The following is a 23,496-nucleotide window of genomic DNA, read 5'->3' as shown; positions in this document are numbered from 1 at the left end:
TTTTTAAAACTTCCTTTTGACGCCATTTCAGTCCATGTGAAATGATTGGCATATTTATTAACGAGGTCTCAAACTTGGCTCATTTATCTGTTTCAGTTGAGATGAAGGAATGGCTGTCGGCGAATATGAGCCTGAATTAAGTGGTGTCCAATGCTAGCTTATTCCATTCAGTTAATTAAAAGCTGCACATATTTTAAAGAACAATAGCTGCTTTTCACCACTTGTTTGCTTTTGAGTTCCCCTCGTTGGCAACAACAAAGTACATTTTAGAGGGAACTGTCAGCTTTCAAACCGATTTGAGAACTGGAAACAGGCGTCAGGGGGGTTTGTGTCGAGCAGAACTCTGCCTTTGTCATTCGGACTGGCACACACAACTGGTGCGAGTTATACTAGCATCTCTACATGACACCAGGCCAATGCAAGGAAACTGGCTATGTTATAAGAGAAGGCCAGAAATAACCCACATATCCTACCAACGCAAAGAATAACTGAAAACAGAAAAGGTCAATGAAATGAGTCAAAACAATGAATGACAGCGGAGCAAATTTTACAAATCCCCATTACATCACCCAGGGAAAACAAACCATGCTCAGCCAGAAACCACATGGGCCAGCTTGCGATGATCCCTCTTTTTCATATTTTTATTGGTTTATGATCTACTGGCGTGAATGTACTCGGGTCAGTGTTTGCAAATGCAGATTGCATACCTGGAGCTTTAGCGCATAATAGTACAAATCGCCTCGCTGCTACAAAAACTGATAAGCCTTTTCCCAGACAAAGGATGAAATAATGCACGTTCGTTTGAACGCCACAGACAGACAGAAAGCATTAAAAAAGCCCCATTCTCCTGGTGAAGATTTTCTGGAAAAGCCATGTGGAGCAAGTTTGCACATTCCTCTGTCTAAATGGACTGTATAGCCACTTAATTTTTATTCACTTTGAAACAGAGATGTTTTCTTTGGATACATTATCATTGTAGCTCTTTTCACACAGCATGAAATCCATGGCTGGTTTACTTGGCTAGAACACTCTGTCAAATACCTGAAACACTAAGTGCCTGTGTGTAGTGTATATAATGGCATGGAAATACTTATTATATTTTGTTCAGATGAAATGACTTCACCGCTTGTCAGCAATGCCTCTAGGATTATGAACATAAACCAAAGATACATGCTTCAGGTTCAAATTGAAATGTCTCTCTGTACCTGACACATTCCTTACAAGCTGCTGACTGCAGCCCTGCGATCTTTGGGTATCGAGTTATACTTACTTTGTACAGTGAGAGAATAGCTCTTTGCAGGGGCTGTTTTCGAGTTTCTCCGCTGTCTGTTGGATAAGATCTTGACTGACTTCAGGAACGCAGGCTGGAGACTGGGGAGAGAAGAGAGGGGCACATTATCTCCGTGATGAGGTGCAGATTCTCCTCTCTTAACGTGTAAAAGACACATTCATTATTTATGCCCTGAGCTGCTTCCATTCAATTCCAGCGGTTGTGTAAAAGCAAAGGAGCTTTACGTCAAACAGCAGTAAAATAGGATACCGTGGTAACTCGCTCCACATTCCACTCTGTCCTCACATTGCTTTTTTGCCTTCTCCTGTACCTTCACCTCCGTGCCCAGCCTCATGAATATGCAGGACCCACTCCTTGCCAATTCTTTGAACTGCTCCCTTGCATCCCATGAAAAATGTGCTGGCCTGAACTGTGTACAGGCCATTCTCTTAAACAAAAGAGAATTTGCCCAGTGTTTTCACTTCACAGATGATTCATTGTGCTGTCTGAAAAATCCATCTTTTTTGTTTTTTACCAGCAAAGGAAAACAAGAGCAGAGCATTTGTATTTATTGATTTACATATAAATAATATAAAAAGATGCTCGCAAGAGTGTCTGGACACCTTAATTCATCATTACAAGGACAAAAATAATCCAGCAGTTTTAAAATAATCATTTCAAAAAGGAACTCTGCCAACCAAGCACATAACCTCTTTTCATCCTCTCCTCCTTTTAGAGAGAATGTACATTCAGCCCCTTCAAAAAGCCCTTACCAAAGAGAGGTCTTTTTCAGAATGCCCTGATGGTTAACCAGTTTAGGACCTTTGGGACTAATTATCTATAAGGACAGTTTTTAGGCAGTTCACGTTCTTACTCATTGACAGTATACTGTAATTATATAAAAAAGTGTATATGTGTGTGTGCACGTGCGTGCACCTATTTATAGACATTTCTCCGATTGACGTGAAAGCCCCTTTATATAACCAATTGGATTTGGGTATTTTCAATAAATCCAGCCACAGATGACAAAATCCTCTTTCCTTGCAGAAGCCTTAACACTCGGTAAGGTTGCCCATCCATGGCCATGACCACCAGGTGTGCTGAGTAGGTGGGTCAGAGAACATCATCACTCATTCTTGGCCAGATGTTCTCATTAACTCACCCTTAGTTGGGGATATCTTGGCAAGCACTGAAATGCATTGCAGGCAAAGTTCAAAAACACTGGGAATGAAGACAGAGGAAGGGGCAGAGGTGGAGCCAGAGAAAAACTCCAGCATGGTGAAAGCTGAATTAAGTCTTTTATCTTTTCCTTCCCACTGCTGAAACATGAATATGATCCTGGTTGTGACATGAAAAAGTAAGTTTGTTCCACTTGAATGTTTTTAAATGGGAACATGGTTTACAGAACTGTCTGTGCATGCTGCGCAATGCAGTCTCACTATGCAACCTTGACAGACAATCTGCAGAACGTGCTGGATATTTTTGACCTCACTGAAATATTTCTTCATTTCCTCCATATATTCCTCCATTTCCTCAGCAAAAGATATCTAGGGAACACCCACTTTTAATTGCAGACAGAGTATATTGCTAATAATTAAGAAGTCTCACAGTTTCTTGAGTGGTAGATGAGCCCCCACATTATCATCTAAGAGATGAAGAGATGGAGACAAAGCCAGATTTTCTCAGCCTGATTGGCCACTGGGTTTGACAGGAACTGAGAACCGTAGAACAACTCTCAGTAAATCAGACAACTTACAGAAATTCTTAACTGTAGATGCCCATGACTAAATCTAAGACCCAGTTTTAGTTCAAGAGAGTAAGTAGAGGCAAGAGTGAAGCAGTGAAAGAAAAAAAGTCGTGTTTTCCAGTCTTACAGCTGCTGCACTGAAACTACGGCAAGGAAAAAAAAAGGGGTAAAAAGAAAAAGAAGGCTTTTAAAGGAATATTCAGATAGGAACCAAAGCATAATGATTAGCAGTATTTCAGTTGATTTGGGCTAGGAACCATATGAATTAATGCCTGTACTTTATACTTTGCATACTCAATCGGGTGACCTACACAAGCTTATCGGCAACCCAAAGCTTGTACGTGGCTGCGTGAGTTCACTGCTCTGAGACCTGGTTACCTTGAACATCTCTCTGATTTATAGGGTACAGAAACATCATGGAACCCCGTAGTCTTTGTACTGCTGTGAATCAGGAGTGTCTTTTCTGACGTGAATGGAGCTGCGCTTAAGTAAAATTGATACTAGGGCCTCCAATTGAAGCTACTACTAATTAAATCTAGGATTTGTTCAACATTTATAGACCAAAATTGGGATCCAAGAACTAAGTACTATACCCCATAATTAGGCATTTAGACCAAGTGACCTGATTCTTGCTCACGCCAGGCAACTTCATTTCCCAAAGAGAGGTAAGCTGCCTTGAGGTTAGTGTTGAAGATCATGCACGTGATGCATTATTACAGCAAGAATTCCATCAAATTTTGCCTAAGATCAAAGTAGATTTAAAAAACAAATTATAAGCATAAGCTAAGCCCTTTTCATAAAGAAGAAACAAAATTCTTATAGGGAAAGGGGAGAAAAATGAGCAAAAGAAACTGTAAGACAATGTAGGAAGTATTTTAAAGTGGCATGAACTGTGATTCCTCTCTCCAAGTTTGTGGGAGATGCAGTCACCACCTGGTTTTTCAAAATTGCTCATTGCTGACCTTTGGACAAATTGAGAGCAAGCTAACAATATCAAGGTAGGTCAAGACATAAATACACTGACATTCTGTACATGGACTAAAGCCTTACAGTGTAGTTCAAACACTTTACTAGACCTTACACTTTCTGTAACAAAAAAACACTTTTTTCACAGACTGATCATTTCCAAAGGTTTTGTAGGACCAGCAAAACATTTCATATCATTATGCAGCCCTTCATAGTGTTCAGGGCAGAGCAGCTGCATCATGTGTATGGGAGGAGCATACTCAACTCTTTCCAACTCTGCATGCAGTTCTAGGGAGCCTTTGTATGATCCTTCCTGAGATTTTCCTTGAGACTTCATAGTTCCCACTGCTCCCATTAAATGCCCATGACTGCCATTTTCCCTGTTTGAGTGCTGTGCATACCTACAGCCTCCGAATGATCAAACAAAGCCAGAAACAATTACAAGCCAAAACCCAACCCACCAACCTACTTTTGCTCCCCTGGAGAGCAATTAGGTAGCGCAGGTTATGAGTGCAAGAAAGCATTTGGATCCCAAGAGCGAAAGCTTCCAAAGGTAACACTTGGTCCACTTACGGAAGAAAAAGTTGCTTCTTCCCTGGAGAGGTGCAAAAGATTTCTGCAGCCCTGATGAAATGGTTATTAACACTGTTCTCCCACTGCATTATGGGTAATGGCTGTAAAAGCAAATTCGGCTTTTACAAGGGAACAGAGACACATTTTTGAACATATTAAATGCCCTGTGGCAGCTAGGAGAGCCATACACCATGATTAAGACCATTACATCTGAGCGTGTGACAAAGAATACTCTGCTAACTCTTCAGAAATACCTGCAGAAACCTGTTACGTTTTCCTGTATTCAAAACAAAACGCTGGGTAGTTTTAACAAGTACAGTCCTGTATTTTCTCTAATGGCTATTCTCTTTCCTGAAGGCAAAGAAAGTAATTCTTGATCTCACTTATGATAACGTAAATGAGAAATGATGCCAGTCAGGTCAACAGAGTAACACTAGGGTAAAGCTGATGGAACTGAAACCAGATTCATGGCCCAAGACTCTGGCAGTGCAAAAAGAAGTGCTTAAATTGATCCAACAACAAAAATTTCTCTCATCACGTTATCCTTTTTGACCAGACAGTTTAACAAAAGTCCAGAAGTCCAAACTACTTTCACCAGGTTTTAATCAAAATCTGTCTCCTGTATCTTCTCATTTATGGCCAGAAACTTTGTATAAATATTTTGCTGGGAAAGCAACATCTCAGTTTTATGATGCCCTCTTGTTTAATTTTTAAGAAAAGAACGCAACTAGGAATAGGATTAGTGATTATCTGAGAAACAAGAAATGGATATTCAGTTACTTCTGAGTGCCATTAACACACTCTGAGAAAAAAGTCTCCACTTCTACATTTTGGTTTTTTAATTTAAAAGACAAAAGAGATCCTCCCAGCTGCTCTTCTACTTCAGTAAATGCCATGAAAACAGCTGAGATATCACACAGTTGTTCAAGGTTAGTTGTGTTTGCGTCCAAAAAAATTTGGAGATCGCTGTTCCTTCCAAATTAAGCCTCTGGGCCAGCAAGATACTTTCCATATTTTGCTGAGAGGTTGACTGCGGCTTCTCCCCCTTCCTCTCCTGTTCTCTAGGATGTAACCACTGATAAATAGCACGGTGGCTAGGTTTGAAGCTGGAGGCAATATCACCCATAAATACCAGGTTCTTGGTGGGAGCTGAAAGTGTCGCAAGCTGAATGCAATCTGGTCTTCCCTGCACTACTGTAGCTGTCCCTGGCAGCCTGAATGCCAAGAGACTCATGCCAGGCAGCTGTGCCTGTGCACCATCTGGTACTGCCCATGTCCCGGCACTCGGCACCTCACTGAAGTATTGAAAAGAAGTGAAATCTGATTCAGATCAGATGAAAGCTCCCAGGCTGTGTAACTCCCCATTATCTGTTGTTTTGAATGTCATGTTGCATCTCAGAATCATAGAAACACAGGATCATTTAGGTTGGAAAAGACCTTTAAGATCATCAACTCCAACCGTTAACCCAGCACTGCCAAGTCCACCACTAAACCATGGCCCTAAGCACCACGTCTACACAGCTTTTAAATACCTCCAGGGATGGGGACTCCACCACTTCCCTGGGCAGCCTGTGCCAGTGCCTGACGGCCTTTTCGGTGAAGAAATTTTTCCTAATATCCAACCTAAACCTCCCCCGGCGCAGCTTGAGGCCATTTCCTCTCGTCCTATCACTCGTTACTTGGGAGAAGAGACCGACCCCCACCTGGCTCCAGCCTCCTTTCAGGCAGCTGTAGAGAGCAGTAAGGTCTCCCCTCAGCCTCCTCTTCTCCAGGTTAAACAACCCCAGATCCCTCAGCCGCTCCTCACTTGTGCTCCAGACCCTTCACCAGCTTCGTTGCCCTTCTCTGGCCACGCTCCAGCACGTCAGTGTCCTTCTTGGAGTGAGGGGCCCAAAGCTGAACACAGGATTCGAGGTGCGGCCTCACCAGTGCTGTATGGGGAGACAATCACCTCCCTGGTCCTGCTGGCCACAGTATTTCTGATACAAGCCAGGATGCCATTGGCCCTCTTGGCCACCTGGGCACACTGCTGGCTCATATGGCACTGAACCTTGTTGAACGTCACACAGTTGGCCTCGGCCCATCGATCCAGCCTGTCCAGGTCCCTCTGCAGAGCCTTCCTACCCTCCAGCAGTTCAACACTCCCACCCAACTTGGTGTCATCTGCAAACTTACTGAGGGTGTGCTCGATCCCCTCGTGCAGATCACTGATAAAGTTATTAAACAGAACTGGCCCCAGTACTGAGCCCTGGGGAACACCACTTGTGACCGGCCACCAACTGGATTTAACTCCATTCACCACAACTCTTTGGGCCCAGCCATCCAGCCAATTTTTTACCCAGCAAAGAGTATAATCACAGAATCATAGAATCGTTAAGTTTGGAAAAGACCCTTAAAATCATCGAGTCCAACCGTTGACCTATCACGGCCAAGTTCACCACTAAACCATGTCCTCAAGCACCACATCTACCCTTCTTTAGGCCCATCCAAGCCAAGAGCAGCCGGTTTCTCCAGTATATCACCATACTTTAAAATGTAAACTCTCCTTTTTTGACAGCTCTGTAAGTTTTGCTACAGGTTACTTCACTCAGCCCTTCAAGACACAGTATTTGTTGATCTTCACTGAACAGGACAGAAAACAAATAAGCCTTCTCATAAAATCATCTCTATACGTTTGCCATGGTACTTACAACATTTCTCTGATGGTGTTTCCCCTATGACTGTGTGAAGAACACCTGACCTTTTGTCGATCTATCAGCTAATCAAATTCTTTATAAAACAAGCTGAAATGCCGGCAGTACCAAGGGAGGGATTCAGAAGACCTTCTCTGATAATTTTACTTTTTCATTAGAACATGTTATTTGTTCTAATTTTCCTTAAGATAGAACTTCCAAATGTTTAAAATGTATGACTTTGGTCAAGATGTAGTGCACTATAGCCGTGTTGCCTCCAAGTCTGTGGAAGTGAAAGCAGACAGCCAGTTAGCAGAGATTTGCAACTTGAAAGCGCAAGAGCATTTTCCTGACAACCCAGCAGTTGGGGTTGACCTTTCTGAAACCGGGGTGGGGTGAGTTACAGGTGTCTCTGTGTAACCGACTCCAATTATTTCCAATAGCTGTACAGGGCCCAGCGCAGATGCACACACAACACAAACCTGCATGTGCAGAGTTGGTTTATTGTGTGTAACGCTGCTGTTTCTGTGGGAAAAGTGCCCAAATGACAAAAGGAACTGAGAGGGATGTGCTGAGACTCCAGCTAGAGACACGTATCCAGTTGGGGTCACCACTGTTTGAGAAAGCTATGGAGAGCTGACGAGAGCACCGACTGTCTGGAGGGGTGACAAACATGCTTGGGAAAAAAGTGCCAAAGGGAAGCGTTGAGGAACTAGGTTTGTTTCGTCTGGAAAAGTAAGAGTGAAACACGATAAAGGTCTTTTAATATAGAAATGTTTTTAATAAAGAGGGCAGGGATCAATTATTCTGCATGTTCTGCTCTACACTGAATGATGAGAATGATGAGAAGGAATCCACTTAATTGGATATGAAGACTTTTTTTCTAATTTTCCACACAGGGAAGCACAAGAACGGGCATATGAATATTGTGGAATCTGTTCTCGGAGGTTTGAAACACCTCTGAGGGCAGACAGACATCTGTTGATGATCTAAGTGTATTTGACCTCTCCTCAATGCAAGAGGCTCTTGAGCCCTCTCGCAGTCCTTTGTACCAATGATTTTGCAAAACACTGGACTCTGTAAAACACAAGCACATGGCATGGCCCCGAGAACAGATGAGGAAGGGAGTTTGCATGCTGAGTGCTCACCAAAGGAAACCTGGAGCTCTGAGCAAAGGAATAAGTATCTTCTTTGCAAATGAACAGTTCTGCTTGAAAGACACTTGTCTCAATCACCACTGTCTCCTACAAAAAAGAAATAGCTTGCAGAACCCTGAACTTCAGATCAGAAAAAGGGATAGCATTGACTTTGGTCAGACTGACTTTGCAAGAAACAGAGCAGGTTTTTAGTCTGGAGGTAATTCTTTATCCTTACACATTGCCCTTCATCTAAGAACCTCAAAATATTAAAGCTTCATTGCATGATTAAGTCTTCATGAGCTAGGTGGCAATCTCACAATATTTTACAGAACAGTGAACAGGGAGGTTAAGAGTTGTGTTTTGCAGAAGAGTTGATCATCATCTGTGACCAAAATCAAAGAAATCTCACTGAGATAAAGGAAAGCTAGAGATGCTCAGATTCCTCAAATAAATCAATTTGTAGCTTGCAATTAATGAATAAGGAACAGAAACCTAGAAATACAGGCTTTCATTTTATACCAACTCTTGCCAGTGGATGTGAGTCATCACGGTATCTTAAAGCACGACTGTTCATCACTACAAAAATTATATGAAGCAGAAAAATACCACACTCTTTAGAATGAACAGACTTCATGCAAACTATTGTCACAAACACAACTGCTTTCCTGGCAAGCTTCAGGCTTGCAGCCATGATACTGAAACACGATGAGTTATTTTAAAAGTCACTTGCATAAAACAAATAATGTGCAGCATATGTTATGTCTCAGGTTATGAAAACTTTCCACAACAAGCTAGCTTAAAACAATTAAAAATGTTTCAGTCAATGGACAAAAGTTCAAGCCATAACTTTTCTTGAGCTGTCTCTGGTTCCAAGCACTCCTGTCTTAATGATATGTGTATTTTCAGATGTTGACAGCAATTTTCCACATATAATCTATTTGCAAATCTCCACACAGATTTGCTACTTCTAGCAGAGACCTCAAAACTATGGAAGAAACAGGCTAAAATGAACTTTGGTGTGAGACGGTGCATGATGGGATGAGAAGAGTTCATACACAAAACCCTGGAAATACTGGCTTCATCCAGTCGTTATGTTGCTGCATTTGATTTCCTCTCACACGGCCGTGACCCAAGACCAGCAAGGGAGAGCAATGGTTTGTGTCAGGGACGGGAAGTCTGCCACATGCAATGCCATTCCTGCTGTTGCTTTTGCAGAGTCATATCCTTCTCCAGATGTCTGAGGAAGGCTCAGCTAGCAGGGGAGTAGTTACCAGGACAAGTAGCAATGGTATGACTATCAGTGGTGACTGTCCTCAGTCCTTTGAGGCAAACACTCATAAGGAGTCATAAGGAAGACTGTAATCAGAGCAGTTACTAGAAAAAGGGAAAATAGGTAGATATATGCAAGTCATGCTGGTAGGTGCAAAATCAGGGAAAGAGAAGTTTACGTGCTCAGGTAATGCATGTTTTCAAAGGGAAAAGGTAATGGAAGGCAAAACAGAGACCATGAAATTGTGCCTCTTTGTGCCTTCAAGGCTGATCTGCTACTTGTGGCTAGAGATTCACCCCAAGAACTGGCCTGTGGTATCTCCACTGGGGTCTGCACTGCTGCCTTCAGAGCAGGAACATGCCAGCACAGGGCACAGCCCAGGCTCTGATGACTCTGATGTCCCCTCACCTCCCCACTCTGGGCAGGCGCAGGCCAATGCCAACTGCGATTCAGTCTGAGCTACAGCCTGGGCAGTACGGACCGTGCAGCTGGTGATCGACGGAGGGGAAGTGTGAAGGGGCTGATGGTGAGAAATGCAGAGGAAAGCAATGGAAGAGGAGACAGAGTGTCTTGGCTGTACTCTGATTTTGGGAAGTCCGGGTTAGGCACGTGTTTCAACCTGGTAAGGGAAAGGTTCCCAGCACTGTCACAGCACACGCAGTCTCCTGACGCTTTTTGGTGTTATGCACAAAAATATTGGAACATTCTTGTTTCTTGCCCTGCGTCTGATCTTGTCTGTTCGGTGTTAGCTGTATATGTAGTAAACAGCCAATTCTACATCAGCAGCAGCTGCAACACTTTAAGTAATCAACTTCTGCATTTTCTTTTATTTTTTTCCTACCACAAAGTCATCTGGGTCTGTATGAGGCAAACCAGTAAAGCACAAGGCTTCATAATTCCAGGATATTTGCTTTGAGATGACAGATGTAGGAATTGGCAGTGAGGTGGATGGGGAGCATGGAAAGCAGCTGTGTTATTAGTAGCGATTTCTCTATTACAACAGTGTGTATACATTATACCTGAGAATGGGGGCCCATAATGCCAGGCACTACGTACACATGTCATGAGAGCTAAAGCTTCCAAAGCAAACCAACCACACTAGCCCTGGGAGCGGGAATGGGAGCCAAAGACATGAAATACCTATATAGATAGGATGGGTCAATGACAGAGGAAAAAATTGAACCCGATCCCGTTCTCTGATCAAATGGTATTTTACTGAGGGCAGGATCACTTGCTGGTAGCTAAATGAAGTAAATTAGCAGTGCCTATCAACTGTGCGGTTTGTTTTGTAGCTACAAGCTGATCTGGAGTCATGATGAATCTGTTTTCCCTCATATTCTACTAAACTATCAAAACACATGTTGACACAGAGAAAAATACAATGACTGAAGACAACAGAGCCCTGAGCAAACAGCCGAACATGTTCTTCTGCCTGGAGAGGTTGTACTAATCCATCACAAAAGGCAATGCTAACCACCTCAGTTCATGAACTCATTTACTGCAGTAGGTCTGATGTAGCTTCAGGCTGACTTGCTTGCTCCAGACTTGCTGGGCTGCCTCTTGCGTCTCGGCAAGCCCATGGGTAGGAAAAGGATTAGTTTCTTCTCCGGGTTTCCAGCATCCTTCCTCTTTGGCGCCGGGGTACAAGTTGTAGTTTTGAATTATGCCCTTCCTTGGAGAAACTCAGCAACCACTGAGGTTTCCTTTCTGACAAGTGCATAGCAAGTAAATGAAGCATTTTTCATGGTTCTCCCGTTAATCAGCAACTGGATCTGCTATCTAGCTATACCTTGTTTTTCTGTTCTCAGTAGAACTTTTTGTAGCTGCTATCACTGAAAACAAAATGCTCCTTTCTAGAAACTACATTTCTGTTCCTGATGGTGGCAAACAAGCAACTGCCATGCAAATGCTGTGAGTCAAAACACTCCCTACATAAAGATCTTCAATCCAAAGTGTGGTTTCCTTGGAATGTTAAATTATTTGATTCAGAGAAATTTGGGGGTATAACCACAACATGAGTTTTGGAGCAGCAAAGGAAGAGAAAAGATTGCCTAGATCAAGAAAGAGAAATTTCTTCCTGGCTCCTACAGGTGACCAGAGGAAATCTTAAACACTCAAAGCCCCACAGAAAGTAATTTTGAAATAACAAAATGTCCCATGAGACAAAATTCAGTTGTTTCATCAGCTTCTTTTGCAAGTCCAGTGAATCAGCTGCAGACTTTATACTCTTCAATTAAACAGAAACACTCACCGCAATCCCAACCAGCTATGGGGGTTTTGGTACAGCTTAAATTAAGAACCTAAACTGGTCACCACGGAAGCTATGCTTTTGACTTCAATTAGTGAGAAACTGGGCCTCACAAGAAGTCCTTGGCAAGATATTTTTCAGTATCTTTAAACCCTAGTCCTTCCCCACCCATACTGTTTTAATAATTTTTTGGAAACCTGCTTATAGAGGCTTCTTTACCAAAGAAACACATTTTTCCTCCTTTCTGCAGACACATAGGTTTAGTGATGTAGGGGTGCTCATAAGGACAAGAGGAAACGGCCCCAAGCTGCGCCGGGGGAGGTTTAGGTTGGATATTAGGAAAAATTTCTTCACCAAAAAGGCCGTCAGGCACCGGCACAGGCTGCCCAGGGAAGTGGTGGAGTCCCCATCCGTGGAGGTATTTAAAAGCCATGTAGACGTGGTGCTTAGGGCCATGGTTTAGTGGTGGGCTTGGCAGTGGTGGGTTAACGGTTGGACTTGATGATCTTAAAGGCCTTTTCCAACCTAAATGATTCTGTGATTCTATGATTCTATTCTATAAACTAGCCAGATGAAATTGTTTAATATAAACTTGCTTTAAAGCGGGAGAAGAGAAAGTATGTTTTACTACTTGTTGCCTTTTTTCTGCTTTAAAAGCATTTTGCACACAGATTAAAGGATGAAAACACAGATGAAATAACCAGTACCAGTAGCTGTCAGCAGGATGAGGGGGGTAGCTTATGAAACAGAATAGAAAAGAAGACTAATTAATACTAACCAGGATTTTCTAGCTACCCAAAAGTTAGGGTACTCACATAATCCTCGGAAGCGTCATTAGTTCAAAAGGTAACCTCTTTTGTTAGCAACCCAACTGAATCATTGCTATAGTGCATTACTACAGGCAGCCAGATGTTTGATAAAGCATTTTGAGAAAAGAACAGTCTTCTCACCATTAGTGGCAGCAAAGATGACAGAACAATTTTGAAAGCTTCTGTTCTCAGAAAGCATTTTTTCTCTTGTCACGTGTGCTTAATAGGTTTGGATAGCATCCAGTGTCCAGCCTCTTACCAGAACCTTTCTACCTTTTAATGTCCTCCCGCACTGATGGATAGCCTAAACATTAGCAAGCAACCTTATGTTGCAATAGTCATAGCTTGGCTTCCTCTGGTAAACCAAATGTCATTTGTTCCATTAAAAAAAAATCCCTAAATCTATAAACACTCATTTACAACCTCAACATTATTGAATGGCTTTCTTGCAGGAAAACAAACAGATCACTGCTTGAATTCACTCCTCTGAGACATAAGCCTGTACACATGAGTAGCCCTTCCCTTGCAAGCGATCCTCACGCTGAAGCCCATAAGCTATTTGCTTTGCATGAAGGTAGCTCATGCGTGAAGGCCTGATCCAGGCTGCGCTCAAGTCTATGGCTGTAGTGCTATCAGCTGCAGTGGGGATTTTGCAGAATTTGCCTTCATCTTTTTCCATTAGCCGTTCAAAATCTTGAGGAAACACTTAAATGAAGAAATGAAAATCCGAAAGAGAGTTTGGGAAGACCTTGAAAAGGATTAGGAACTGAATTAAATAAACATCAGGCAGGAACCAGTGGCCCACTCACAATAAGACTGGAAACACCCATGAAAGCAAACAAAATCACTACCTAGCGCTGCTGGAAACAGGGCATTCCCTAATCACCTGTGTCACACGATCCATTAACGATCATATGGTAATAGCCATCAGCAAAGAACTGAGAGGGAAGACATTTATTGTAGGAGATGACACACTGTTTGTAGTGGCCTGTTCTGCTCTTCCTCGGCTTTGCTTGTTGGACAAACAGCATCTGTGCCAGGATAATAAACTTGCTATACGCTTGATTTTTGACTCAGGTCGGAATCTGGCTTGATTAAAAAATAATAAATTAACATAAAAGCTGAGGCTTGGCATGCAGGTTAAGTGAGTTTTGTAAGTGTAGTTGCATTACTGGGGAAAAAAAAATCAAACATGAATAGTTTGAAGTGACACATTTTCACAACTTAAACATGCTGGTTATTTTAAAATCGAACTGTAATCAAAAGATTTTTTTAAAAAAATAATTCTTATTTTCTTATTTTTTACACTTATATAGTGATATTTCAATGAATTGAAATATAATTATTTCCTGTGAGATTTAAAACATTCCTTATGGTAATGCTGTGATTCCTGGTTCCAAGTTAAAATAACACTCTCTAACGTTATTGGCTTAGTGATTCTTGTAGTTGCATCATCCCAGCCAAAGGTGTCAGCCTCTGGCATCTCATCTGAATTTGCCTGGCCCACCCTTGTGAGGCTACTCAGCTGCTGAAGTCTCTAGATGTCTTTCCAGAATCCTAATTTCCTATTACGAGGGAATAAGATGAGAAATATGGTATTTTTAACTTCCATTTTCATCACGTGCCTCTCCATTCTCTTCTTTGTTGGGATCATGCATACAGTTGCCTGTTACTTCTTCCCAGTTTAGCACAACGCATCCTGAGCTCAGAGAGATATTTGTTGACCCATTATGCTTTTAGCTTCAGAAATCCAAAACTGAACAAACCAGGAAAGTTGCTGCAAGTGGCAGTGGGTGGACAGAAGGGCTGTGGAGGTCAGGTGTTCAAAGGGCTCCTGTACTATTGAGAAATCATGCACAGAAATCCATGTGGATATGCCATGCAATGTAGTTTAATGTATTCCGCATTACACCTAGCGTGGAATTCACCTCATTGCGCATTCACCTAAAAACCGAGACACTCAAAGTCTCCCTGGGCTCCCTGTATATGTTTCTGGGGAAGCTGAATGAACCTTAAAGGCTTAGAATTAACTTCCCTGGCCATTGGATAATCCATATGAACTAAGTGCTGAGGGGTACACAGAGGGGATAGGGAAAAGCTGACCGTCTGAAAACGAGAGGAGAAAACCATAATGAGCATATTCATTAGCCAAGGGCAAACAAGTACATCCTTACCGTTCTCAGATAATCCAGAGCAGACGGCTCTTTATTTGCACAGTGTCCTCAGCCCTTTCGGATGCCCTGGCTAGTCTCCGAGAGGAGTCAGAGCCGCCTGGGGGGCCTGCCCTGCCTCAGCAGACAGATGTGAGCCAGGTTTACATGTGTGGTTGACATCAATTAGCTGAAGCAAGTTTCCATTTTCCAAAGGGTCAAGTCAGAGCTATTCCAGCAAACACAGGGAAGCTAGAAGGCTTTTGCCCACTGACCAAGTCATCCCAATGACTCCCCCGACCACAAATGACAAACAGTTAAGAAGCATGTGAACTTGGGAATGTAACCTCTCCAAAACAAGAAGGAAGGAAAAGCAGAGCTTCAACTAATAGCACTGCTTAGCATAAAACCGGTGGTGTTAATGACTCCAGCCCAAACCTGCAACCAGTCTGAGCAAATGCATTGCAACCGCAGCCCTACTTCAGTCTAAAGGATGGGACACAGGACTGCCCAAGGACCTATTCTGGGACAGCATCACCGGGACAGAGCAGACTTCATGTTGTTTCCATAGGCTCTCATGCAGTTTGGCACCATCGCAAGAGACAGAAATCCTCAGTAAGTGTTTAGTTAACTAACATTTGTATTATAAACAGTGGGTAAAGGATGAGGAAATAGGACTTGAGCAAACCGTGAGAAAATGCCTTTTAGTCTGAGACCACAGCAAAGGGACTCCTAATCAAGGCAACATTGTGATTTTTCAGATTCCTCTGCCACACTATATTACAGCCTGGCCCCAGTGACAGAAGAATGCTTATTAAAATAAATTTTTATTAGAAAGCATTAATTTGAGTAACAAGGTTGCTGTTCTGCTGCTCAGATATTTTCCCAGAATAGAACTTTGGAAAGATGAGCTTATGCAGAAAGTACGCTGAGAAGGTACTTTCCTGGACTAAGACATAGTGATCAGCAGAGGTATTGATCGTGCTGTCTCTGGAACAACAACAAGAATTATGTATTGATTTCTCTAGAGACTGGATTATGTATCGATTATGCTAGCTGCAAAGCAGAGGCCTAAGTAATGCTATCATCTCTGGCTAAAATGGTGCCCATAGAGTAGTGAAGTCAATAGAAAGGGGAGATGAGAAATCCATTGAGTCAAAGGGTAAAGTCCCGGGGCAATTAATTAAATGGCGAAACTCTCCTTGGCTCAAGTAATGTCAGGATTTCTACTTAAGTATTTAGCATCCTGAAAAGTCTCCTAATAGGAAGCCAAAGGACACAGTGAATAACGCTTTGAGCAAGTAAATAATTCTAGCCCATCCTGAATCCACGTAACACACTGTGTTCAGACAGGCACTTCATTCATGGCTTACTTCAACTGGCTCATTAATGAAATGCATAGGGTTTAGAAAAATTTGAAAACTAGCTGTGGAGATAACTCTTGGACCAAGCATTAAGGGATCATCCGCTGTAGCCAGTGAAAAGTGATATTGTGTTGGCGTTTTATCAGCAAGATAATAAGCTTACGGGGGATGGAGATGACTCGCTGGATATAAGTGATATAAGCCGAATTTGTACAAGAAAGGTAACAATGTAGAAAACAGTCCCTGAAGGCTCACTTTTCGAAACACGAAGCCTCTGTTTCGTATTAAACTCGGCAGATTGCTTTACAGAAGCTTAATGTTTCTTTCTTTCAGAGCTTCCCTTACAGTGACATTCAGTTTTTGGTTTGGCCATTCCAAAAACTAATTATAACACATTCCCTAGAAGGCATTTAGTAAAACTAAACAGTTAGGGGAAGAGGTCTCAGTACTTGAATCAAATTCTTGGTACAGTATGACCTACCCTTCCAGGATTCAGCCAGAATCATTAAAAAGTGATACATGACACTTTCCTTATGGGAGATGGAAGGCTTTAGTGATCAGCGAAGATGACTCACTTGGAAGTGCAAGTGCTGAAGTTTGCATTTGTTTTGGTGGTGAAAATAGGAAGGAGGAAAGAACTCTCAAGGAGAGAGCAACCGAAGGCAAAGATCCTCGGCATCAAGATTAAAGCAGCAGTGTGCAAAAAGAAAACTACTCTTTGCCAATGCACAGAGCTGAGAGAGGGTGTTTGTGAGCAGGAGCCTGGACTCAGCTGCATGGCTTTATCCAGCAGAAGGGTTCATATATCATTTTAATTTCATCTCACCCATATTACATAGATGTTTTCTTTTCCATAAAGAACTGATTTGAGAGAAGAGCACATTTCAGCCAGTAGACAAATGGAAGGCCAGGCACTGCTGATCAGCCAGTTTCCCTTTCACGGGATGTTTCCCTCCCTTCCTTATCCTATAATTGTTCATAAAAACAAAGACTTATTCTCATTTAGCAAAATACCCATTGCTAGCCTTAGACTGGAGTAAGGAGGTTATTGCTGCGTCCAGCTAACCTCTTGCAGCAAAGAAAGAAATTGCAAACATGGCCTTTATTCTGTGCATTTCCTGAAGGAAAGGAGACCGAAAAGGAATTCAGATAAGAAAACTAATGCTGTTGCTGTTCTTCATATTCCATGAAGTATATTAATGGGGATAACAATACACATTAGACATCCTGTTCAGTAACATTTTCAGTGCCCAGCTGAGTCCAAATATAAACTATAATGGCATATGGAGACTGTCTTAAGAGCCATTTCAAATCAATTTAGTTTTATATACTGTCTCTCAAAGTATCTCAAGGTGATTTACAGTGAAAAAGAAAATAATGGGCTAGTGATTCAGTAGAGAATGGCATGGCAGCTGTCAGGCAGGAAGGCAAAAATGCTGCATGGAGATGCAAAACTCTAATTTAAAAGCAGTAAAAAGGTAAACATATTTCTCTGCTCTTCCAGTAAAGGAAGCAGCCAGGTAATGAAGCCAGGCTGGGTTCAGCTTAACTCAACTGTTCCACAAAGCACTGAGGGCTTTTCCATGTACAGACAGAACTGGAACCTAAAACTGAAACATTCCCACTCAACTGTTGAGATTAGAAAAAGCCAGGAAAGAAATATTTGTGACCAATTCATTTTAGCAGTTTTACCATCATATTTCACAACCTCAGAAATTTTAGACTTCCTGTGGGTTGGACTTTTGCCCTATGGGCTTATTAAGTCAAGAAGGCAGCTTTAAGTGCCTTTTTCATGGAAACTGTTAAAGCCTCTCTTGAAGAAGCAAGACTCTAGTCAAGAAACATTGATCTTGCCAGTGTGGCAACCATTGCGCTGCTCCTGTTAAGCAAAGGCAGGTTGCAAGTGGAGTTCCCTTCAGATTACAGTACTGAAGTGGTGCACACCTCGTTGGGTCTCTTCCTCTTAATGGTCAAGGTGGCACATGCCTCGTTAGGTCTTTTCCTCTTAACGGACAAGGCCCTCTCACCAGGGCTCATCCGCACATAGCCCCTGAGGAGCAGCCAGCTCACAGTTGGACCTCCTTGGAGAAATAGGTTAACAATTCTTCAGAGCATGTTTCAAGGATGGGGGTGTCTTCAGCTACAGGACACCTCTTCTGTGGGTTTTCACTCTCCTGCTCACCACTCAAGTGAAGTTGCTAAGGAAGCCATGAAAACGCTCAGATTTCGGCATCCTCAGCGTGAAGATCACATGTACTCCTTACATTTCCCTCCCATCAAATAGTTCAGAATGGCCTGTTGGATACGAATGTTTCAACGAACTTTAGGCAAGAGAGAGGGCATACTAATGTCTTCCTAGGTGAGGACCTGAGTACAGAGAATCATGGAACAGCTCAGGTTGGAAGGGACCTTTAAAGATCAGCTGGTCCAGCCTTTCATGGGAAAGGGAGCCTAGATGAGATTATCTAGCACCCTGTCCAACAGCATCTTGAAAACCTCCAGTGATGAGGGAGGTTGTTCCTACATGCCACTTCTTCAAGAGGCCTAAACCACCTGTTTTCCCTTCTAGGTGCCAGGACACATTCAGAATTTGTCATCGCTGCTGCCTGTAGGCCAGGGAGATGGTGGAAGCCTGACCCGCTCATGCCGTCCCTGGCGTCAACCACAAGAAAAGGCTGCTAGACCTCTTCTCAACTTCCCCCACGAGAACATAGGGGCTGTTCAGGATGTTAAAGCTGCAAAGAGCCTGAATTGTGATTACTTGCCTCCCCCCTCGACCATCTTGGCAAGTGCTGAGCTTGTTTAGCGGCCTTGGGGCTGACGCTGAACGTTCTCACACAGAGCTTTCCACGCAGGAATTCACTGCTCCCACACGTTTGAGCCTGCTAACTGTGTGGTGTAGCACCATCTTGCAGACAGTGGCTGCGTGAGTCACACGAGGCTCTAAGTACTGGTGTGATGTCTGTTCATCTGGGAAAGTGTTTTCTTTTCCTTTCTGCTGCGCAAGTAGTATATGTTTTATTAAATAAAGTGCACGTTCCCTATGCAAATGAATGCACTTTCGAATGATGATATACTGACACACTGTATGTTAAATATGTATGACATCTAAAAATCTAAGCAAGAAATAAAAATCATTTATAAATATTAAAGAGCATGAAGTCTACTTTTTGTTTTCATTCTGCTTCTGATCATGCACTCTGGGAAAAATACTTCTCACATTATAAGACTGAATTATCTGTCCAAGAACTAAACCTATAATTTTATTCTATCAGTCAAGCTGTATGTCACACTATTTTTATACCAAGACAATCAGGTTCTTTGAAGCAGAGACACACACCTACTTAAAAGAAGCATTCCTCTGAAAGCAGAAGACTTTGGAACCAGTGACAATTTGTTTCTTTCAAGGGATTGATAACTAACTGGAGAAATGCAGCTCCTAATGAAAAGGAGGTTTCTTTGCTGGCCAGGATGATATCCCATTAGGACATTTGGGTCCAGATTCATCCCTCTTGACTGCAAACATCTAACTTGGCTTCAAATCACTGACTTCTAATGGCTTAAAATCTGTCCTTTGGAGGTTCTTATTTCTGTTTCTTGACACGAAAGGACAGTAGGCAGTCTGAACTCCTAACCTGAGTACCTTAGTTAGGTATCTAAAAAGAAATGAAATTAATCCAGGCCTTGCTCTAGTTTTTTAAGTATTTGTTGCGTGGGAGACCTGTTAGAGAATCTCGCATTCAACCCATTGCTATGCCACAGTCAACCTGTGTATTGAGTCAACCCAAGTATTTTCTGCTACACAGGGTTTAAACATCCTTCTGAGAAGACGCAGAAGTTTCCCATTAAGAAAAAAAAGTGCAGCGAGACCAATGCAGACATTAAAGGACCACCACCAGGGAGGCAGTTTTAGATTACAAGTGAAGGAGCACAACTTTGTGTTTCCTTCTGCTCAAAGATATTAAGGTACCTTGCAAATACCAGAAGAGTTTCAGAACAGACTGTAAATATCCTGTGCCCATTTTACATACTGAGAAACCAGGTACACAGGTCAAATACGAAGTGCAGAGCATGGCAGAGAATGGAAACTCCAGCTCTGGCATCCCAGTAATTTCCCTTCCTGTAACACCACCATTTTTTCTTGATGAAGCAGCAGCTGCTCTCAGATTGGTCTTCATTGCACATTCACTTACCTCACTAAACTATTCCATGTGCTTCTGCTGCACTATGGGGCCGCTGGCAAATGGACAAGGATGGCAGGAGTGCCATGGGACAGCAGGGAAGGGATTTGGCGTCTGGAAACCTGCACCAAGACCATCTGAAACGAAACAGTACTATCCTTCTCTCACTAGCCCTACTATCAGCAAAATGCCTTTCTCCATTTCCAGATGAGAACTAGAGCAGTGGGAAATATTTTCCCTCAGTATTTGTCCCTCGTTCCTCTGTTGACAGAAAATTTAAGACAAATGGTCATTTCGGTGGATTTAAAAAGCAGTGGAACTTCATGCCCCTAATGAATGGGCAGCAGGAACTCATACTGGCAGTGCTAAATGGCTGCACATGAAACTAGCCAGGCTCAGTAAATGAAACCAGATCCCAAAATGCAGTCTGAGATAACCGAAAGTATGCATTGAAATTTATTGTAGGAAAATGACTGACTGGAAAAAAAGTGGTCTGCTCTGCTCCTGCACCTCCAAAACATATTGTACCATTTAAACGCTTTAGAAAGACATCTGCCAAAAATGCAATTAATTCTCCTGAAGGTCAAATGTATTTCTCTTGTAAAACAGTTGAAGCAGCAATTGTACATCTTGATTATCCTTATGAAAGCAACTTAGGAAAAATCCTAGGATTGTTCTTGTGTTTGATGTTGGATGTTTATTGCTTACTGGCAGTGACTTTTGTTGCAAAGGTTAAACGCGGTCAGCAAATGATCAACCCCCCCAAAAAAAGGGTTAGTCCCAGTGCAGCCTGTCCAAAATTCCGGCAGCAGATTTGTAGTTCTGTTTGGAGTGCCACCCTGTGGACACAGCTGCTACCATGAGCTCCTCTCCTTCCGACAGCCCCCAGATGCAACGCTGAGGAACCAACAGCGGTGGAAACACGAATGGGTGATAGCACCTCTCCGCTCCAAAACATGCTGTCCCATGTCAGTCTTGCACGTCCCTGGCTACCCCGGGGCAAATGGTGGGGGGGGGAGGAGTGGGAATTTTTGTACCAAAATACAGTGTCTGTTACCAAAGACCATTTTTGCTGGTGCTTTCTACATAACAGTATATGAATACCACACCTCTTGTGAGCTGGATAGGAAATAATTGTGGCATCTGTTGATAATAGCTGAGGTCTCTTGCATTACACCACAGATGTAGAGCTTTGCACACCAAGAAGAGACCAGAGAAGTCTCCTGCTCATCCACAGATGAATTAAGCCCCTGGTAAGCTCAAGTTCATCCTTAGAAGTCAATTGCCGGATTGGATTATATTTTTTTTTCTCTCTGACTGTTTGTATAAGACTTGCAGGTTTATTCACTGGAGATTGCCACCATAAATTTTAGGATGCTGGTTTACAAAGCCTATAACAACCTTGTTTAGCAAAGGTGTGCCTTGCAGCATTCCTTCAGTAATGCCACTTTGGCTGCTTCTTACCTCTGGGGTGAGGTATTTCATCATGATTTCCTTTCCTTTCTCTCCCAGCTTTTCATCTGGAGCAATTTCATATTCTGCCTGGAACAGATATAAAAAAAAAAAAAAAAGTCAATATTTGCACTCATATTTCACCATTATAACTTCATTTTGGATGTGGCCTTAACGGAATGCTCCGTCTGAAAAATCTGAAGGATAAATACCATTTTCTGATGGAAGTAAAACCTGTACACACAATCCTATTAAAAAACTTCCACTATATTTTGACCAAACCCTAGTCGTGCATTTTCTGAGACGATGTCTCTTAATTAACATCAATAAAATGTAATTAATTTATATTTTATAGCCTTGCCAAGCCAGCTTTCAGAAAGCATTCAGTGACTAGAGATGGCAACTTTATTTGGCTTTGCTCAAAGGGAAGGTGGACACAGAAGGTAAAATTATTTCTTTGAGTAGTAGAGAAAGGGAACTTTTGTTAATTCTTGCCACAGTGGTATTTCAAGCACCAGGTGAACTCCTTCAGTAGATTGTCTTGTTGGTCAAATGTGTCCTTCCTATTTATTTACGTCTTCCCCTTGATCTAACGCTTCCCCTTGGTCTAATACTCCTTCTGCAAAGGAGAGAGATTTGCCCATCACTTTTAGTGATCCTTAACTTACTCCCTCCAGAAGGCAGACCTAAGAGCTGATTTCCTAGGCGTATTTCCTAGAACCAAGATAAAACAAGAGACACCATTTAGAGGAATAGACACTACAGGCAAAATTCTCTTTTGACTTCCCCGGTGCATTAAAAAAGAGAACACCACATTCCCCCACACAAAGTTTACCTACATTTTAAAATTCTGACTATTCTGTGTATTGTAGCATTACTGACTTTTGATGAGTTTCAGGACAACTTTTACATAAGAATCAAAGGAAGCATTACTTGTGCACCACAAAGACATTAACCCATGGCATTTTGGATCCATGGCAGGCATTCGAAGGAAACACACGTTGCATGGGACTCCAGTGGCTAAATGGCAATGACAAGTTCTTAGAGACATTCCTACTTGGCACTGCCTAGGATACAAAGCTTTAGCCTTAGGATCAAAATATTTTCTAGAAAAAAATAAAAGAAGACAGCCTAACAGCTTTCATGACTGCTTGTATTAGAAAAAGGATCCCAGAAAGTCCTGCCAAACCAATTAAGTAACCTGGTCCAATACAAGCTGTCTGAGATGATAAATGAGGAGGAAGTTGAAAGGAAAAAAAAAAAAGGTAAATCAGACTGAACTGGCAAACACTTGGAAGAATGAATATTTCAGAACTGTTGCCCACTGGAAGACGTATGTACTGCTCCAAGCTTGATGCAATAAATCTGAAGGCAGGCTGTAATGGATACCCTAGCTAAGCAGACCTAGGAATGACATGAAAACCACAATGTAGTAATAATGCTATTACCCATCTATCTGGCCAGCGCTGATTTAGCCATTGCAGCTTAAGTCTGAAGCTACATATTTATACAAATACATAGCAGGTTGCTTGAACAATCTAGAACTATGATCTGATTTTGTTTGGGGAATGACAATGACTGCAATAACAGAGAAACCTGCGTTGCTGATGAAAAATACACCGAAAGCTAGAATCTACAAGTGCAGTACTTCTCTT

The 23,496-nt window shown here is 42.2% G+C and overlaps 1 protein-coding gene across 2 annotated transcripts in view; it reads right to left on the bottom strand.

Annotated features, from left to right (window-relative positions):
- GRK5 (G protein-coupled receptor kinase 5) overlaps positions 1–23,496 on the bottom strand; it is a 169,911-nt gene that overhangs the window by 30,935 nt on the left and 115,480 nt on the right. For both annotated transcript variants that reach the window (XM_087765033.1, XM_087765032.1), the window contains exons 4-5: positions 21,854–21,931; positions 1,271–1,371 (exon numbers count right to left, since the gene is read on the bottom strand). In XM_087765033.1, the coding sequence (XP_087621159.1) occupies positions 1,271–1,371; positions 21,854–21,931 (179 nt within the window). The remainder of the gene's footprint in view (positions 1–1,270; positions 1,372–21,853; positions 21,932–23,496) is intronic.

Source organism: Nipponia nippon, unplaced genomic scaffold (genome assembly GCF_047370975.1).
Source record: "Nipponia nippon isolate SJK-2023a ecotype South Korea unplaced genomic scaffold, ASM4737097v1 scaffold_3, whole genome shotgun sequence".
Classification (NCBI taxonomy): Eukaryota; Metazoa; Chordata; class Aves; order Pelecaniformes; family Threskiornithidae; genus Nipponia; species Nipponia nippon.
This window is presented reverse-complemented; position numbering and strand designations above follow the sequence as displayed.